This window comes from Mesoplodon bidens (assembly GCF_964165515.1).
Source record: "Mesoplodon bidens genome assembly, chromosome: 8".
NCBI classification, from domain to species: domain Eukaryota; kingdom Metazoa; phylum Chordata; class Mammalia; order Artiodactyla; family Ziphiidae; genus Mesoplodon; species Mesoplodon bidens.
In genome coordinates this window covers 44,356,230-44,376,917 of record NC_138165.1, presented here as the reverse complement: position 1 = coordinate 44,376,917, position 20,688 = coordinate 44,356,230, and the positions used below count along the sequence as shown (strand labels likewise).

Sequence of the window (20,688 nt, the reverse complement as noted above, 5' to 3'; positions counted from 1 at the left end):
GCTTCTATCTATCCTACTAGTTCCCTTAATTATTTTGCAACATAAAAACCAAAGAGGTACTGGGCTGTTTCTCCTTTCTTTGCCACATCCTTCTTCTGAGGCAGTGAACACAAAGTCCATTATCTTTTTAAAAGGGGGTAAGGGGGGCTTCCCTGGTGGCGCAGTGGTTGAGAGTCTGCCTGCCGATGCAGGGGACATAGGTTCGTGGCTCGGTCTGGTAAGATCCCACATGCCGCGGAGTGGCTGGGCCCGTGAGCCATGGCCATTGAGCCTGCGCGTCCGGAGCCCTTGCTCCGCAGCGGGAGAGGCCACAACAGTGAGAGGCCCGCGTACCTCAAAAAAAAAAAAAAAAAAAAAATGGGGGTAAGGGAAGGGGGCTATCAGGAGAAAAAAATTAGGTTCATTTTTCAAAAATACTTTGCTATAGTTTTTTGTTTGGCTTTGTTTTCTAATACTTCATTCCTCTGAGTGTATCTTTTAGCAGCTCAGCCTGTTACTGAGCTTCAAATGGTTTACAGACGGTCCAATGCACATATTTCTTTCCTGCTTCTTGCTAGAATAAAGCTATCTTTGGTTGTGCATTTTGTGCAGCCAGGAAATCTGGTAATTCATAAGCCATTCTCTACTGTAGTCTTCTCAACCTTCCTTTCTCTGTACTACTGAGGCCTGGGACACACATACTTACCACTAGTAGTGTCTTAGTAAACTGTCTTGAGGCAGTTTGAATGTGTATCTAAAATCCTTCCAATTAAATTGTTCCCTCTATTGTCACTTTGTTTATTCCCCACATTCTTCCATTTCTTAACCCTTTTCTCTCGCAGCTCCTGTAGTACTGTGCTTTTGACTTGATATCCCTTACAAAATGCAGCTCCAGTGTGACTGAAAATAAAATCTAGGATCCCAACTCATTTATAAATTGGACATTAACTCTTGTTTATATACTGAGCAAGGTTAAATAATCAGAATTGGTTTGTAATGTTTATAGGAAAGCTGTAAAGAGTAGACACTCTAAAATTGATTCATATGTCAATAGTGCATGGTATGGAAAGGGATCGCTTAGTACTAAGTAATAAAAGGCAGCAAGCTGTGATCACAAAGTTAAATGAAAAAGGTCAAGACATTTTAACAGTGAAGTGTTTTGCCATTTTTTCCACAGTTGAATTTTATAAAACTGAAGCTAAAAGTTACATTTTTAAGTTGAATTTGTACTCTTTTCCACATAGCAAATTATAATTGAATTAAAATATTCAATGATATGACTTCTAGTTGTGCTTTAATATTTTACACTTCCACATGGGAGAGCTTCTACTACGCTCATATCTCTTTTATCACTTACATATAATTTAGAAGATCATAAATACGTGTGATCTTCTGAACATGATCTACTGGGTTAATTTAAATTGCTTTGGTGTTAATAATTCAAGTTTTCCCCTTTCTTGTCTCATTAAGGATTCTGGACTCTACTTATAATATCCCTAACTGCCGGATTCTCCTGCTGCAGCTTTTCTTGGACAGTGACTTATTTTGATTCTTTTGAACCAGGAATGTTTCCTCCTACTCCTCTTTCACCTGCCAGGTTCAAGTAAGTATTCCTGTTTCTTCTTTTTTTTTTCCCAACCCATTCTGCTGAAACCTACTAAAATAGAAGCAAGAGGCTGCTTGCTTGTGAGATAATATGTTGAGGCCCCAGTCTTTAATCTATAAAATACAAATGACTCAAAGTTTTCAGCTTGGCTCAGCCTTTAGATGTGGAGAAGAATATTTTAAACTCTATGTAGATAATTCAGTGGTAGTCTAAAAAAATTAATTCAAGGAATAATCTAATAAGTAAGAGACTTTGATGGCTATTTGTCCTTTTGGGATGGAATTTCATTTGAAACAGTATGTGAAGGCTGAATTAATGTTAGCAGTATGAAAGTTTTACAAGATTCATGCATAGATAGTCAGACTTGTAACAGCTTAATAATTGGATTGAAATTTTCCTCAGATTTAAACTTTGTGTAATAATTAGCAAGCATTTATGGCACCCAGTTTAAATGTCTAGACCAGATTAGATGCGTTTCATAGTGAAACATCATATTTCTTTGGTCTGTATTTTCTGTTTCAAAGAGTTTCAGAAAATTCAGTAATCAGCATTCTAATCTAGCTTATTTATATTGGGAAGACTCAAGTTTTATAAATTGCCAAATAAAAGCATCTAAGACCTCTAGTTTATTCTACAAACTAAGGGTGGAAGGAGTGGGGGGAGAGAATGAAGAGTAGAAAATAAATTCTGTTAATGATATGTATGTTATCAAGAGTATTATAGTTGTTACTGTTGTTGTTACTACCAGTTCCAGCCCACCCCATGGACAACTTGTGGAGATAAAATAAAATCTATTTGAGGGACTCTGTAAATAAGTTTAATCACTTCACCTGATGAAATGCATAAGTGTATTTTAAACATCTTAATAAATCCCTATCTGTAAATGTAACATAAATCACATACTTGCCAATACATTTTTTATGTGTATTTTGAGTGGATAATGATTAATTAATAATCTAAATTGACTATACCTAACGGTGCAGCACCATCCCCATAGTTTACATGGGTACCATTCAGTTGGAAAGTTAATTTTGCTAAGTTAATTTTGCTCTCAGTTCAAATTTATATTCTATTGCTGCTCACTGACATCAATTAGTTACTTTAATAGGGGGTATGAGTCTAATATAGATGACATACTGAGACTACTTTCATAAGTCACAAAAAACCTTAATTTTATTTTTTTTCTTTTACTTATTTACATCTCACTTCTCCCCTGAATTCTAGTCGTACATTTCCAGGTATTAAGTAGATTTTGCAACCTGGATTCAGAAAGCACCTGGCACTTAGAATTGTTAAAGCTTCAATTTGTCTTAAAGACATAAGTATCCACTCACTTACCAAGGCTTGAAACCCTTTTTCACTGTATTTATAGCCCTTCGCCAAGTCTAGTCATTCTTGCCTTTTGAGGTGTTATTGGAATACTCTGTCTTAGCACCCACAGTGTTTTTGTTCTATTTAAGATCTTGGCTAGGGTACTTCACTCCTTGAAGTCCCGTACTACAAGCTTTCACTCTTCTCATTTGTCCTGTGTATTATAACGTTTCTAAAAACAGATCTTAGTCACAGCTCTCCCTGGTTTAAACGTCTTCAGCAGCTTTCCCATTGCCTTCAAAATAAAGTCTGACTCCCAAGTATAGCTTAACAGTCCTTCCCCAAGTGACCTTACTCTACTTTTCCAACTTTATCTTCAGCTATTTCTCCAGTGTACCCTCTCCTGTAGCCACATATCAGATTATTCTGACATCCTCCAAATAAGCTACGAACTTTTGAGATGCCATGGCTTTACTCTTGCTGTTCTCTCTTCCTGGAATGTCATTTTCCCTCTCAGCTTCTCTTCCACTACTACCAGAATTCCTAAGACTCATATGTTAGAAGCTTTTGGAGTTAGAGAAAAGCATTTCTGTTCTCTTAAGGATCTGGAATTCTGAGGGTATTTAACTAATTTCTTAAAAATGATCTTTGTGTTTTTATTAGAATAGAACCAGATGGGCCTCAGTTTTCAATGCCTTTATTAGTCATTCAAATTTAATATGAGATGGTATCAGATCAGAGACTTACATATTTGTTAATACAATCCAAAAAATGCAGTTATGAAATATGTACATTGTGTGTACATATATATTTGAATTCCTTTCAGTATGTAAGTAGAGATAAGTTAATTTTATATATGATAAATCAGCTATTAAATATCTCATGGGAGTCAGACTGTAATTTAAAATGATCATATGCTTAATAGAAGTAGAGTCTAAAAAAGACATATAATAAATACAGTGATATTTGATCACATATTAACAGAAACCACAGACCCAGAAAGGCATATAATAGTGATAATTGGTACAATTGTTTTATAGTGAAAACCCTGCCTTCTAGTGTTTGTAGAAAATAATGCAATTACTTCAGAAATGGCAGAATATAAGACATTCTCTATGTCACCAGTAGAGTGAGTGCTTGTACAGGGAAACAACTTCTCTACCTTTTGAGAAAGTTGAAATCTTCAGACTTTATTTTCTTAGAAATCAGATTGATATATTTTATTATTTTGCAGTATCACACTTTTATAAAAATATCTTTATAATAGGTTATATACTCTTGTTATCTAAAATAAAGTGATGCTAATATAAATATTTTCTTTGATTATATAAAAGTAATATAAGTTCTTTGTTGAAAATTCAAAAAACAAAAAGAAAAATAATGGAAAAACCCATAATTAGAGAAAGTGACACAACATTTTTATTTCTTTTTATTTATTTATTTATTTATTTTTTGTGCAGTACGTAGGCCTCTCACTGTTGTGGCCTCTCCCATTGCAGAGCACGGGCTCCGGACGCGCAGGCTCAGCGGCCATGGCTCACGGACCCAGCTGCTCCACGGCATGTGGGATCTTCCCGGACCGGGGCACGAACCCGTGTCCCCTGCATCGGCAGGTGGACTCTGAACCACTGCGCCACCAGGGAAGCCCCACAACATTTTAATGTATATCTTTCCATTCTTAGCATATTTTTAAAAATTAAAACTGGGACCACAATATACATATTTGTAATCCATTTTTTATTTAACATTTTGTTGGAACATTTTCTATTGGAATATTTCTATTCTCTTTCTATTGGAATATTTCTTTGGAATTTTCAGTGTTTTAAATATATTTTTAAGACCAATCATTATATATATATATCTTTTAAGGGAAATCTAATATAAATGATGGCTAGATTCTAAGATAATTTATTAACAGGGGTCTGCTTAACTAATTAGAAACTAAAGAAAGGCAAGATAATTGAGACTTAAAATGAAGAGACTTTTCTCTTTACTTTTTCTTTTTAAGATTAGGATTATTATTTAAAATATTCCCTGTTTCTAACTCCATGAATATCAGGCATGAAGAGAATAAAATAATCAGGTCTAACTGGTTTGTTAAAAAAAAGTCATTTGCTATCCTTTGCAGATTAAAATACAAGGGCATTCTTTTAAACTAATTAGTAGAAGTGGGAAAAAAATTTGATAAGACCAGTTCACTATGGCTATCAATTAGTTGTACTTCCCTGGGAACATAAACTCCTCAAGGGAAGAAAATAATAATCTTTACTGATATGTAGTAAATATTAGATGAGACATTTAATGAAATCACAATTTGGATCAATAATTCATTAGGGGAGTTAAGAAATAAAACCTTTGGGGCTTCCCTGGTGGCACGGTGATTAAGAATCCACCTGCCAATGCAGGGGACACGGGTTCGAGCCCTGGTCTGGGAAGTTCCCACATGCCACGGAGCAATGAAGCCCGTGTGGCACAACTACTGAGCCTGCGCTCTAGAGCCCGTGAGCTACAACTACTGAAGCCCGCGTGCCTACAGCCCGTGCTCTGCAACGAGAAGTCACCGCAATGAGAAGCCCGCGCACTGCAACAAAGAGTAGCCCCCGCTCACCACAACTAGAGAAAGCCCACGCGCAGCAACAAAGACCCAACGCAGCCAAAAATAAATAAATAAAATAAATAATTAAAAAAAAATAAAGAAGAGGTCTTCCCTGATGGCGCAGTGGTTGGGAGTCCACCTGCCGATGCAGGGGACGCGGGTTTGTGCCCCAGTCCGGGAGGATACCACGTGCCACTGGGCCCGTGAGCCGTGGCCACTGGGCCTGCGCGTCCGGAGCCTGTGCTCCGCAGTGGGAGGGGCCGCGGCGGTAAGAGGCCCTTGTACCGCAAAAAAAAAAAAAAAAAAAAAGAAAAGAAATAAAACCTTTGTACTCATTAACAAATTTTTTATATTTACTGTTTCATATTTGTTAGATATTATCTTAGTTCAGGCTGCTGTAACAAAGTACCATAAACTGGGTGGCTTATAAACAACAGAAATTTATTTCTCACAGTTCTGGAGACTGGAATTCTAAGATCAGGCTGCCAGCATGGTCAGTTTCTGGTGAGGTCCATCTTCTGGGTTGCACATGGCCTCCACCTTGTATCCTCACAAGGCAGAGAGCAGAGAGAGGAAGCAAGCTCTCTTGTGACTCTTATAAGAGCACTCATCCCAAATCCCATTCATGAGGGCTTCACTCTCATGACTTCATCTAATCCTAATTACCTTACAAAGGCCCCACATTCTAGTACCATCACTTTGGGGAATAGGTTTTGACATGAATTTGGTGGTAAGGAGATGGACACAAACATAGTCCATAACAGCTACAGCTTAGAAACTTTCACTTTTACATAGGCGCAGACCTTTAGGAAATAAGATGGTTAAAGAAGTTTGCAAGTTGTATTTTCAGTCAGGTACTTAATGGGCTTCAAAGGCATATTTTAAGAAAGATGGAGGTCATGCTCACTTTGCAAACTTCTGGGTTAGAAGGTATACTGCAATGTCAAATATGCAAACTTCTCTGTTAGGATGCAGTTACTTTGTGGAAAAGAAAATTTGGGTCAATTGTACTTTTAAATTATTTTCTTAGTTTCTGAAAATCTGTTAAAGTGTTAATAACAAGAGGCAGAGGCAGTAACTTTAGATTCCTTGGAGTATCTATATAGGCATTGCCCACTTCTTGCTACTTTATAATTCATTATCCTGTTCTCCTACACTATTTAATCAGCATCTTTAGTTCACTTCTCATTAGTTTTCCCTGTTTACTCATTGGTTGTTGTTAGTGATTTACAAGCAGGGAAATTTAGCAGTGTGTACGTAATCAATATTTCACATTATGGTGATCTGCTTTAATTATAGTTTCCAGGAGTTAATGCATATAAATATGTGACCTACCCATGTAAAGATACTGCATTCAGAGAGAACCCAGAGCTTGAAAGAATCTTCGGGTTCTTTCCAGGCTGGGCCGATGGCAGCACCAGAACTTTTTTTTTTTAAATATATATATATATAGTTTTTAATAAATTTATTTTATTTATTTATTTTTGGCTGTGTTGTGTCTTTGTTGCTACGTGCGGGCTTTCTCTAGTTGCGGTGAACAGGGGGGCTACTCTTTGTTGCGGTGTGCAGGCTTCTCATTGCGATGGCTTCTTTTGTTGCAGAGCACAGGCTCTAGTCGCGCAGGCTTCAGTAGCTGTGGCTCGTGGGCTCTAGAGCACAGGCTCAGTAGTTGTGGCGCACGGGCTTAGTTACTCCGAGGCATGTGGGATCTTCCCAGTCCAGGGCTCGAACACGTGTCCCCTGCATTGGCAGGCGGATTCTTAACCACTGGGCCACCAGGGAAGCCCAGCACCAGAACTGTTATTTAAGTCCTCCTGGTTGGGGATGAAGATAGGTATGGATAGGAGATGTGCACCAAAGTTGCGTTTTTCCTAACAAGTACAACTTTTTAATGAATACTCTAGGATTGCTAGGGATGTCTTAGACATTCCTATTAAAGATTATGGGAGAACTGAGTCTCTGCTCAGTCATCCTTAGGGGTTATCATTTTTATTAACAGATGAAGAAACTGAGTCCCAAGGAATTTAAGTACCTTGCACAAAGCCAAATAGTTTGCATGTGTCATAGTCAGCACCTAACTCTATGTTTATTGTTTTTGTTTGCCCATCTCCTTTTTATTATGAAAAGAATCAAGAGGAGGAATTTCACTAATTGAACATCATTTTATTGACAATTAAAGGCACTTGCTGTGGGCCTTTGCTCTATGAAATTTTTGCCTATGCGATATTGCCAAATGCAATTAAAATCTGTTCCTAAAATCTCACTCTTTGTTCTCTCCTTCACTGTTTTCTCTCAGTGACCAGAGTTCTCCACTTCAGAAAGACTGCTCTTGCATTTCACATTACCTGTGCACAAGCCCCATCTAGTGGTGCAGTGATGTGGCTGCAGGTTTATAGTTACCAGCTTGCTAATAAATAACTCAGTGATTATAATAGGTCCCGGCTAGGGTAAAAATGTTACTTTAGAGTCTAAAAATAAATTTGTTGGGGAAATGATAATATATATGATGGGTCTAGCAAAAAGCACAATGTAGACAGCTCATTAGTTTTGTAATTGAGTCAAAATAGTCGATAAAAAGTGATATGAAAAATAGTTAAATAAGTCATTAAGTTTGTTTATCTTATAGTACTTTTATGTAGAGTCAGAGTTCAAGGACCAATTTTTTTAAGGGCCAGTATTCTTAAATAAGTTAAGGGTGTTACTTCATTGTAGGGATAGGACTGTTATTTTGTGCTGGTAATACCCACAGAGACTCATTTCCAAGGAGGAAAAACGAATGCTTGTATTTCAAGTTATTAAGGATATAGGAATACTTGTTAAAGGAAAAAGTAGACTTCATTTTAAGTTTTCTTAGATAGCTTTTAAAAGAGACCAAAACCCTCAAAATTATCCCTGAAGTAGCCATTTTGAATTATCAGAAATAAGCAAAATATTGTATTTTTGTTATAATTAGACTCAAAATCAGAGTTAGTATTTGTCCTTTGAGTGCCTCTGAGATGGTCACATCTGTGTATTTCCTAAAATGAGGCAGATTGGAAGGCATAGTTGGATATTCGTTTTATAGAACTAAGAGCATAAATTCACTTTTATATTGGTAGAGAAGTTTGAAGTTTGGTATTTGCTTTTAAATGTATTATTTCTCGTATTTATGACTTATTTGATGTGGGACTTATGGTCAAAATGCAGGGAACCTTTACAATTATTGGTTATTATTATGTCATGATTTCTAGGGATGTGCTAAGGTAGAGAGTAGTGTCTTTATTAAAGCCTGCTTGATTGGCAATCTACAGTGTTTCATAGTAAATATACAAACCAGGGGTATCTACTGCTGATGCTCTTGGTCTTTTTGTCTAGATCACTCTGAGTTATTCACCTTTATGTTTCTTCTTCCAACCACTAATGGTATTTGGTAAATATCAGGACACTCAATGTCAATAAACACATGCTTTTACTTCAGTTTAAATTTAAATTTATTTTTATGCAGCTTTTTTTTTTTAATTGTATTTTCTTACAGTGGTATTTGGTATTTGCAAAGTAAATCTGAAGTAAGAAAGAAAAGGGAACAGTTGATTTTCATTTGAATTGCTTTTTGGTAAACTGTTTTTGGTAACTTTTACAGAATAAAAATTAACACGTAATCTGATACTGTTTCATGTGTTATTTTATGTGTAAAGTTCTGGATGTAATCAGATGCTGAAATATTTAAATCTCCATTACATTTGTATATGAATGTGTTTGTTGTTACTGTTGTTGTAGGAGGGAAGCAGATTCAGGATTTAGGATTGGCATTGCTGTATTATAATAATACTCTTTTTCTACTCAACATTAAGTTTATTTTTCTATGTTATTAAAGGGTCTTCTCTGACTTCTTGCTCTTCTTCACATTAGGGGCTTTAATTATTGGGGGTTAAAATACAGTACAAAACAGAATAGTAAAATCATAATGGAGGGCTTCCCTGGTGGCGCAGTGGTTGCGAGTCCGCCTGCCAATGCAGGGGACATGGGTTCGTGCCCCGGTCCAGGAAGATCCCACATTGCCGTGGAGCGGCTGGGCCTGTGAGCCATGGCCGCTGAGCCTGCGCGTCCGGAGCCTGTGCTCCACAACGGGAGAGGCCACAACAGTGAGAGGCCTGCGTACTGCAAAAAAAAAAATCAGGGTTATGGGTTCTTGGGCAGTAATATAAGTCTTGAAGGACAGGAAAAGTGGGTGATTTAGTATTTAAATTAGAAGTTTCTTTTCTAAGCACACTAGATTTAACATTGAGCACAATAAATTGATGCTATGACTCTTTCATACAGACTTTGGAGGGCTGCCTCTTTGTCAAATCAGATTCTTTATTGCCATGGACTGATGAAACAGATGTCAGATGGCTAATTGCAGCAGGAGAGAAAAACTACTGACAAAAGAGACAGATCAAGAACTTGGCCTTGATATTTGAGTATCGTGAAGTTTCATTATCTAGGGACTGTTTGGAGCCATCAGTTGTAATGCTGTCACTATTAATGAATGTATTGATGGCACCACACTGTGGCTTATTGAAGTGAAGGGTTAAAATATATGCGTGTCTTATAAAATATATTCTATTAAAGTTCTGAATGGAGACTTAAATAGATGTAACAAAATCTTATAAGAACTCATTAAATATTCTTGGTTTCTTTGTTATTTTCATAAAGTAATATAGCTAGTAAGTGTTTGCACCTGTTTGCTATGGCTTTTGCTTATGCTAATTTACAATGTGTTATGTTTGGGCTGCTGAAAAGACACGGGTATCCATATGTACAGAATAGCACTGATAAGAAATACATAAGAGATAGTACGTGGCAGTGTTGAACTTGGAACCCTTTCTGTGTGTTCAACAATCTTTATAAATTACGAGTCAGCCTGGTATATTAAAAAGGGCTTATAAGTCAGGAAGTGACTTCCAAATACTGCCAGAAGAGCTTTTGAGAAAGTCAGTTGGTGTCTCTGAGCCTTAATTTCCTCTCTCCAAAATGGGTTAAAAACAATAACGTCTACCCTCATAGGCAATTAAGTATAAATTTACTAGTTAAAGCAACAGATACATCAGATGATAAAGCAGATAATAGCCCCAGAGCTTTTCTTTCCTTTCCTTAATTGAGATTTTTCAAGCTGGATATCTGACTATGGCCTACCACTGCTTGCCAATTATCTTTTCTTGAGTAATTGTTATTTATCTTGAGATCTTTATCCTTTTGTTTTTTCCCCTTTTTATTCTTTTAATAATAAGATGCTCTTTCTTGTATGAAATTATGCTGATAGTAGATTGTAGTGGTTTTCAAACCTGTTCCTGGCAAAACAAGTTTGAGAACAAAACATGGAGTCAGTTTCTTCCTTTTAAAAAAAAAATCTTTTTTTTTTTTTTTTTTTTTGTGGTACGCGGGCCTCTCACTGCCGTGGCCTCTCCCGTTGCGGAGCACAGGCTCCGGACGCGCAGGCTCAGCGGCCATGGCTCATGGGCCCAGCCGCTCCGCGGCATATGGGATCCTCCCAGACCGGGGCACGAACCCGTATCCCCTGCATCGGCAGGCAGACTCTCAACCACTGCACCACCAGGGAGGCCCCAAAAATCATTTTTAAACTGACTCATGAAATCTAAAGGCTTGGGAATCCCATTTTTCTTGGACTTTTTGGCCTAACTTTCTAATGAATAAGGACTTTGTCTAACCAAGGTAGTGTCCAGGACAGATAGATATCCTAAGGCATTTTGCTACATCGATATACTGGTGAATAAAGTTAACATGTCTGACATAATTCAGTTTGCAACCAAGTAGACTGCTGCATATAAGTAAAGTAGACTGTAGGTTAGTATGCAGTTTCATCCAACCAGATACACATTTATTTCTCTCTGACTGATTTTCAGGGAATTGTAGTACAGTGAGAGATATGTTAAATGTATACATTTTAATTCCATGTTAAAGAACTGTGTTCATTGTTAGGATCTTTCAGAGCCTGTACGTTATTAAGTTAGTTAATATCACACCAGCAAAGCATAGGTTTGTGATTCAGTTAAAAGTTCTAGTTGGTAAAATTCTAGATGAAGGATTTTAGTGTATATATGGAGGCATAATTATTGCAGAATTGAGATCCAGAGGAATTAAAGAGATCGTAAAGACTAACCTTATGCTTGAGAAGCAGAAGTAGGACCAGAGAAGTTGGCAGTATAGCTAGGAAACTTAGTGCTAAGGAAAAGAAAGCCTTTTAAAAATGAGGAAACCCTTCATGCATTGGTTGGTGGGAATGTAAATTGATATAGTCACTATGGAGAACAGTATGGAGGTTCCTTTAAAGACTAAAAATAGAATTGCCATATGACCCAGCAATCCCACTACTGGGATATACCCAGAGAAAACCAGGATTCAAAAAGACACATGCACGCCATTCTTAATTGCAGCACTATTTATAATAGCCAGGACATGGAAACAACCTAAATGTCCATCAGCAGACGAATGGAAAAAGAAGATGTGGTACATATATACAATGGAATATTACTCAGCCATAAAAAGGAATGAAATTGGGTCATTTGCAGAGACATGGATGGACCTAGAGACTGTCATACAGAGTGAAGTAAGTCAGAAAGAGAAAAACAAATATCATATATTAACACATATATGTGGAATCTGAAAAAATTGGTATAGACAATCTTATTTACAAAGCAGAAATAGAGACACAGTTGTAGAGAACAAACATATGGATACCAAGGGGGAAAGTGGGGGGTAGGATGAATTGGGAGATTGGGATTGACATATATACACTATTGATACTATGTATAAGATAGATAACTAATGAGAACCTACTGTATAGAACAGGGAACTCTACTCAGTGCTCTGTGGTGACCTAAATGGGAAAGAAATCAAAAGAGAAGGGATATATGTATACATATTGCTGATTCACTTTGCTGTACAGTAGAAACTAACACACTTTATATTGTAAAGCAACTATACTCCAATTAAAAAAAAAAGAAATTAAAGAGGGGACATCACTACAGATCCCATGGACATTAAAAGGATAATAAAGGAGTATATGGGGAAAACAAAAATGAGATAATCCTTAAAGCTGAAATTTTGAATTCCATTATAACATATCGTGTAGATTGATAAATCAACTAGCTCCATTAAAATGGTGGCTACTTTATAACTGATACTTATTCATAATGCACATCATTAGCCTAATCACAGGGCTAATGAGGCAATGGAGTAAATGCTCAAAATGTTCAACATCAGCTGCTAGGTATTAAGAATGATACATTATAGGGGCTTCCCTGGTGGCGCAGTGGTTGAGAGTCCGCCTGCCGATGCAGGGGACGCGGGTTCATGCCCCGGTCAGGGAAGATCCCACATGCCGCCGAGCGGCTGGACCTGTGAGCCATGGCCGCTGAGCCTGCGCGTCCGGAGCCCGTGCTCCGCAACGGGAGAGGCCACAACAGTGAGAGGCCCGCGTACCGCAAAAAGAAAAAAAAAAAAAGAGAATGATACATTATAGCTCAACATTAAGTGTATACATTTATACTTTTTTCCTCACTTTTTATATCTTTTAAGTATATGTTTCTCCAGATACTCTTTGCCTCAGATTTATCATGAAACCTTGAAGCCAGTAGTCATTTTTCTAACGACTTTATATTTTAATAGCATTTTCTATTTTAAATAATAATTGGGAAATTTATTTGCTAGGACAGTGACTGATTTAAAATTTCCCCTTACTGTTTTTTTTTAATGATTACAGAATTAATACATGCATCACAGAATTATATAACTCAGAAAGTTAAAGGCTGTAAAATCTTATTTTAAATAACTGAACTAACTAGTGTTAACAGACTGGAGATTATACCTCAGATTTTTAAAAAATCTATACACATGCAAATATTTCTGTTTTTATCATAGTATAATCATGTCACACATATTTTTAAAATAATTCTATATTTGTAGTCTTGATTACTAAAACCTTATGACTGTGTGTGTGTATATATATACACACACCTATGTATGTGTGTATATGGTTTGTGTGGTGTATGCATTTGAAATACATCACTCCACCCAAATATAACTATACCTAAAATCTGGTAAACTAGCTAACATGATGGTTTTAGTCTTATTCTCTGGCACTTCATTCTAAAAAATATTTTGCTGTATTTTATCCTGACAGGTTACTTTGAAATACAAATGTATAAAAAAAAAGGAGAAAGAAATACAAATGTATATATGCATACACACTTACACAATACATCCAATGTGTAGCCACTGTCCTAGCAAGGTAAATATATACAAAAAGAAGAGAGGGACAAATGGGAGAATTTTTTTTTTAATTCCTGCATAGTCTCTTACCTGATTTCTTATTTGAGTTATCTGTCATATAACATTTTAAAGAAGTCAAAATCTGTATGGGAACATGATGATACAATGAAACAAACAAGTTTTTTAAGTGTTTGTTCAACTTATGTATTTTTTTTGTTTAAAACTATAGTAGCTTTTGAAATTTTCATGTGGAAAGCAGTTGGGATAGATTTTTCAAGTGATGATCTCCTGGGAAATCTCTTTGCTAATTTATATATTTCCACATAGTGGTAGTATTCACTTTGAGGATCTTAGAATCACCGGAAGTTCTAGCTGAAGAGAGATTCTGATTCAGCATGTCTGGCGTGGGGTCTGAGATTCTGAATTTCTAAGAAAGTCCCAGGCAATGCCAATATATTGCTGATCTCTGGAGTACACTTTGAAGAGGAAGGGTTTAGGACAAAACTTGGCAAACTTTTTCTGTAAGGGTCCAAGTGGTATTTTTGGCTTTGTGGGCCATGTGGTCCCTGTTACAACTCTTCAACTCTGCCATTGTAGCACCAAAGCAGCCAAGGACAATACATAAAGGAATGAGTGAGACTATGTTCCAATAAAAAGAAATAGGTGGCAGGATAGGTGTACCTTCGTTTGCCAAGCCCTCCTTTAGGAGACGACTCTGAAATTAGATATTGCTTATAAAAAATTTCTAATTTTTCGTTAAAAAGTATATATATGTTTATATATATTCAATGTAAGATGGAGTGGGCTTGTTTGTTCAGGTTAGTTTTATAGTTGTTAGGATGTAACACATTTGTAAAAATCTCATTTTACACTAATTTATACTAATTTATAATAATTACTGCACACCTAAATGGTAAACATAATAACTTTTCCTGAATATCTGAGTTTTAATGAATAAATGATGATTATAAAGTAGTGATGAAAGGTCGGCTAAAGGCTGTTTGAACGAACAGGAAAGCTTACAGTTTGAGGATGTTTAAAATTATAACAAAATAGGGCTTCCCTGGTGGCGCAGTGGTTGAGAGTCCACCTGCCAATGCACGGGACACGGGTTCGTGCCCCTGTCCGGGAAGATCCCACATGCCGTGGAACGGCTGGGCCCGTGAGCCATGGCCGCTGAGCCTGCGCGTCCAGAGCCTGTGCTCTGCAAAGGGAGAGGCCACAACAGTGAGCCCCCGTACTGCAAAAAAAATTACGACAAAATAAATGAGACAGTTATAAAAAACCCATTGTATTAATTTTACTCACTTCTTTTAGATTGCGAGTCTACAAGTTACTTCCTTGCCAAGAATGGGAAGAATTTTTCAGGGTTAAGAAATAGACTAGGAACTATAAGTAAAACTAGCTTCCTTTTACCAGGCCCTGTACAGAGAAGGAAGGATGAAGTGCCTGCCCTGTAAAATTGCAACGTTATGGAGGTCAAAGAAAGGTCAGGTAGGAGAGAGCCTGGAACTAACGAAATGTTGAAATAGCAGAAGACCTCAAATCCATTCTAAAGTAGGCCAAGGGCTGTGATGTTCCATATAAAAAGGATCAAGAGGCAGAGATGAATCATCCCAAGTAAGATCTGAATAACTAGAGTTCACAACCTTTGTAGTCTGAACTAGAATCTTACTAGCTAGCCCTATCCATCATCCATGTGTCCGTCTTACATCCCTTTCCCATTTTTTTCTGTAGCTATTCCAAATCTTCACTTTGCATTTTAGTTTTCAGTGGACTTCACTTCCAGTTTCATGAAAGGTCATCATGAGAGAACTTCCTGCTTCTTCCCTCTCCCTTTCATGATTATGAACTTAAATTTACATCCACTTTCATCATACCACCCGTTCCTCTTATCTCAGAATAAAGTGTTCTTCTCCCAATTTTACTTCCTTTGTTGTAGATCCACCGCCCCCCCTTCCCACCGCACCTTCCTTTTTCATATATCTTCAGCCTTTCCTTTTATATCCAATATTCTTGTTAGGATATTTTTTAAAGATTCAAGTTTCTCCTGTGTTAGAGAAAAAAATCCTCATGCCCAGATCTCTCCATAGCTAAATATCTTACAAGACTAGAGAAGAGATACTCCCTGTTTCACAGTGACTGTAGTTGCTACCACGTGTGTTGTGCGTTCACTCCTTCCTACACTACCATTTTTCTCCTTGAATTAACTGCAGAACTCTTAATTACAAAATTTAACATTCCTTTTTCAATCCATTATTTGAAACTGTTTATCATTACTTTTCAAAATGCTTTTCTTTCTTAATTTCTCTGGCATCACTCCCTCCTGTTTTGTTTTGTTTTCTGTCCAGCTTTCTGATCACTATTTCTCACTTGTGGAATCCCTTTTCATAAGCTACTACTTTGAGTAGCAGAAGTCTGGCCAAAGATTTCTGAGTCTGTCTAGCCTGTCTTAAGCCTCTGTCCTGAGAATCTTCCTTTTGGTTTTCATTTGTATTTCCTGTTGCTTACTGGGAGTTTTTACTTCAGTGTCCCACAGGTATTTGCAGTTCAGCACATCTAAAATTGACTTCATTATTTCCTACTTCCCACCGACCTGTATCTTCTCTTGGGTTTCCTATCATGCTGATTGGTGTTTCATCCAGCCAGTAACTCAAATGAGAAACCTGGCATCACCTTCAGTTCTTCCTTCTCCCCCAGTAACTCCAGCCAGTCAAGGATAAAAAATAATGGTTGACATTTATTGTGTTTATGATCGTGTGCTCAGTAAATGGGAGGCACTGCAACAAGTGGTTAATAGTATCTCATTTAGTCTTCACAGGAACACTAAAGAGAAGAATTATTAACCTTATTTTAGAGATGGGGAATTAGATTTCCAGGTAGGCTAAAGTAGTCCTGTAAATAATAGAGCCATGTTTAAACACCCTGTGGAAGGAAAGTTAGCTTTCCAAGTCTTTCACTCTCACCATACCAAACTATTAACCATTTCCTGCATTCTCCATTGTGTGTTGCTTCTGCACATATTGTATTTGTGTAGAACTCTAAATTCATCATACTCAGTTTTAGCTCAGGTGTTGACTCTTCTTTAAAATCTCTCCCCTTCTACAAATCGAATGGCTCCTTTGTCTTCCAGGTAATGCTGTCTGCAGAACTTTACTTAGCACACTGTCACTAGACACATCTTTGAGGACAACATTGTTTCTTGCTTACTTCTCTGTCTCCCATATATAATGCCTGATATAGAGAATTCATACTGTAAATTTTGGTGAAGTAAAATAATGGAAAGAAAGTTAAGAAAATTATCAAATAAAGAACTTTAGAGTATAAAGGGTGAATGTAATATATGTTGTTTTTTTCTTAATGAGAGACAGCATTTCCTCAGTGAAGAAAGCTTTCTCTTTGAAATTCTAGCCCTTATTTCTTAAATAACACTGGTAAAGTTAATTGGAATACACACAGTTCCACAGCAATTTCTGTAAGTAATTTGTTGTATCATTTTGTGTTTCTGAAAGAAACATAAAAAATGCTTGGTAAGTGATTGAAATATGATGAGGTTTAGTATTTTCTTTCAGATTTTGGGTTTGGGCTAAGAACTTTTGACTCCAGAGGAAGAACTGATAGTTACTCCAACCAAGCTCACACAGCTTAAAATTCTTTAGGAATTAGAGATTTCTTGGCTAGGTATAGAATGAGAAATAAAAGGCAGCTCAGGTGTGTGAAGAAGGAATGGATTAGTACCAGCTAGTTCATCCTGTCTCCTACTGAGCCAGTCAGACACAGAAACAAATAGCCAGCTGGTTCTTAATGTAGGACCTTAATATAATTTCTTATTCTGGCAAGCAGAGAGCTTTCTGCTTAGAGCAAAATCAGTTGGCAGTGATGCTACTGTATTAAATTGCAGGAGTTCTGTCATAAAAACATGTCTGAAATATGGGACTATATGCGAGGGAAAGGAAATACAGGAATTAATATGGTAAGGATTGAAGATTTCAAGAAAGTGGAGTCTAGTATGTAGTACAGAGATTCAGTTTGGAGTCAGCCAAACCAAGGTTAGAGTAAAAACAATAAACAACATGAAATGAAAAAAGAGCTGCTAATCTGTTTGGTCTCTCTCTTAAATAAACAAAGGTAATTTATTTGAAACTTTTGACAGTGGCTTATTCAGTGCTTTTATTTGTGGTTCAAAAGTAAGAGCATCGTCACTTAAATTGCCAGAATCATTGAATTAATTTGAATCTTAAATTTGAAATGTATTCCATTCCTGAATAAATGAAAATAATTAAGGTATATGATGATTTATTCACTTTACAAGTTTCTGTTAAATATCAATGTAAATATATTGCTAGAAAGTACATTTCCAGACTACAAAATCTAGATATAAATAGTGGAAGTCTGAGTTCCCTAGTGAATTATAAAGGGAGGAGTGATTATGAACTCATAGGAAGAGGGTAATACCAAGCAGAAATGCACACGAACCTATAATTCTTCAGTCCCGTTCTTCCCTCCACCTCCTGAGTCTGCTTGTATGTTATTGTTTGTTTCTCTGTTTTGGATTGGGGATGGGTCTAGATTTAGGTGTTTTACTTAGAAGGAAGGAAGAGTTGAAGTAGAAGATGAAAAGAATTTTTAAAAATCTCATCTGTAGCTAAGCTTTCTTTTCTGTACTAGATAGTGGCTAACATTTATTGATCATTTGGTATGTGCCACACACCTGATTCTCATAACAACTTTATAAGGGTAGATTTTATTTTTATATCCATTTTGGGAAATTGAGGCTCAGAGGTCAAACAATTCTTCTGGCTTCATACCCCTTGTAAGTGGCAAAGCTTGGCCCTCAAACCATCTCTGTTTAGCTACAGAGCTCAAACTCTTAACCACTAACAGGAACCACATGAGTACCTTTTTGTAGGATTCTTTATTATTAGAAGGGAGTTCTTTAGAACTAAAACAAAATAGTACCTTTTTATAACTAATCTTTTAGGACATGGAAATAGTTCTATTATAATGAGACTTTCTTTGTAACCATATTTTCTCTAGTAATTTTTTCTTATTGAACAATATCTCCCATTTCCATATTGATTTCAGAAATGTATTGCAGTGGACTAGAACTTTATCTCCGGATAATAAAATCCACATTTAGGAATCCTAACATTTACTTGGGAAACATTCTGGTTTTGTCATTGAGTTCTCTGTGTATTTTTCTACCTATTTTTAAATGGTCAACTGAATAGTCAGGCCTTAAAATTTTGGATTAGTATGTTAAATGAGGTCATATATTAATTTTCATTATATTTGTGTGTCTCCTTGATTGATTCTTTGTGACTAAAATATTTATGTATTGATAGTTATACTCCCTACATCATTGTTTCAGTTTAAGCACAGGTAATGTTGATGAATTAACCTATTTTAATAGGTAGGAAAAAACCTACATAATCTCATTCAAGTGTTTTTACTTATTCTGTCTTTGCAACTTGAATAGTCATAGAAATTTAAAACTGTTAGGGATCTTAAGTTTATCTGATCCAGCCCTTTACTTGATAACCATGAAATCTTAAGTGTGTAAGTTCACTTCTCCTGCTTTTGTCTTTTTCCCTTTATACCACAGTATCTCATTTGCTAGTCCATTGCCACATCTTTGAAAATTGACATTAAGGAAAGTTAACCTTGTTAACTCTTTTATTTGCTCTGCTCACTTGTATTTTATATCCAGTTGACAAAAAAGCATTTTGAGCAAAGGAGTATTTTAGGGAAATTAATCTGTACAATATGTTTTAGGTATAAGGAGAGAATGACTTGGAAAGAATTGCATCATGAATTTATTTTCTCGGTCACATTTATGTATGAAATAATAATTGGGCAATAAGTACATTAGTTATTAGAAAAATAACTGTTAAAACCACAACAACAAAATCTGTAGGTCCATTAAAATTAAAAAAGACTGATAATATACTAATGTTGGTGACACTGTGGAGCAACTGAAACTCTCATATGTTGGTAGAAGTGTAAAGGAATCAACTATTTGGGGGAAATGTTTGATACTTTCTACTAAAGCCACATTTACCATACATCTACCTTATAACCCAGCAATTGCATTCCTCGGACTTCCCAAGAGAAATGAGTGCAGATGCTTACCACCCACCACAGGTGTGTACATAGTATCATGTTCATAATAGCTCTCTTTATAGGAGCACCAAATTGGAAACAACCTGAATTCCCAGTAGTAGAATGGATAAATAAATTTTGGTATTTTTATACAATGGAGTACTAAACTTTAATACAGAAGAACACACCAGTGCTACGTACAGCACCATGGATGAATTTCACAAACACTACTGAGAGAAAGAATGCAGACACAAAAGAATACATCATGAAGCCATGTAAATGGAGTTTCAACAGCAGGTGAAACAAGTCATCATGATAGCAGTGTGGTAGTTATCTGAGGGTTTGAGGGAGGGAAGGTGGATATTGACAGGGAAGAGGAACAAAAGAGCTTTCTCTGGTGCTAGAAATGTTCTGTATTTGATCTGGGTGGTAGGTACATGAGGGTATACCATAATAAAGATTCATTGATCTGTATATATGTTAGGCATTTGCACTTTACTGTGTATACTTTAAAAAGTAAAATGCATATATATAAAGAGATTGAGTAAAATAGGCACCATACTTAGTCATAATTTTTCAGTTCAAAATGTGCCCTCTACAAGAAATAAATGAAAGGCTTTGACAAAGGGGAATCAAGATACCTTCAGCTTTTTACAGGACTTCAAAGATCACAAGAGGCATAGGAGGGAAAACTTACCAGGGGTTCTCTGTATCTTCCTTGGGAGGAAAATCATGGTTGGTGTTTGAAAAGGAGCTTTAAATCAAGCGATTTGTCAAAGATATTTAGTCCCTTGCCTGGCAGTACATGTGTGACAATGGCTACAACGTTCCCAGTGGGAGTATG

The 20,688-nt window shown here is 36.5% G+C and overlaps 1 protein-coding gene across 4 annotated transcripts in view; it reads left to right on the top strand.

Moving 5' to 3' along the window:
* The window catches only part of ARL6IP6 (ARF like GTPase 6 interacting protein 6), a gene marked incomplete at its 5' end in the record, with an annotated part of 37,140 nt that overhangs the window by 13,352 nt on the left and 3,100 nt on the right, over positions 1-20,688 (top strand). Inside the window, 2 exons of one of the 4 annotated variants that reach the window (XM_081242091.1) lie at positions 1,450-1,582; positions 19,928-20,007. In XM_081242091.1, coding sequence (XP_081098217.1) covers positions 1,450-1,582; positions 19,928-19,952 — 158 coding nt within the window. In that variant the 3' untranslated portion in view covers positions 19,953-20,007. Of the gene's footprint in view, positions 1-1,449; positions 1,583-4,356; positions 4,409-15,161; positions 15,226-19,927; positions 20,008-20,688 lie in introns of those variants that run through there. The other 3 variants (XM_081242092.1, XM_081242093.1, XM_081242094.1) reach the window with 3 other exon arrangements.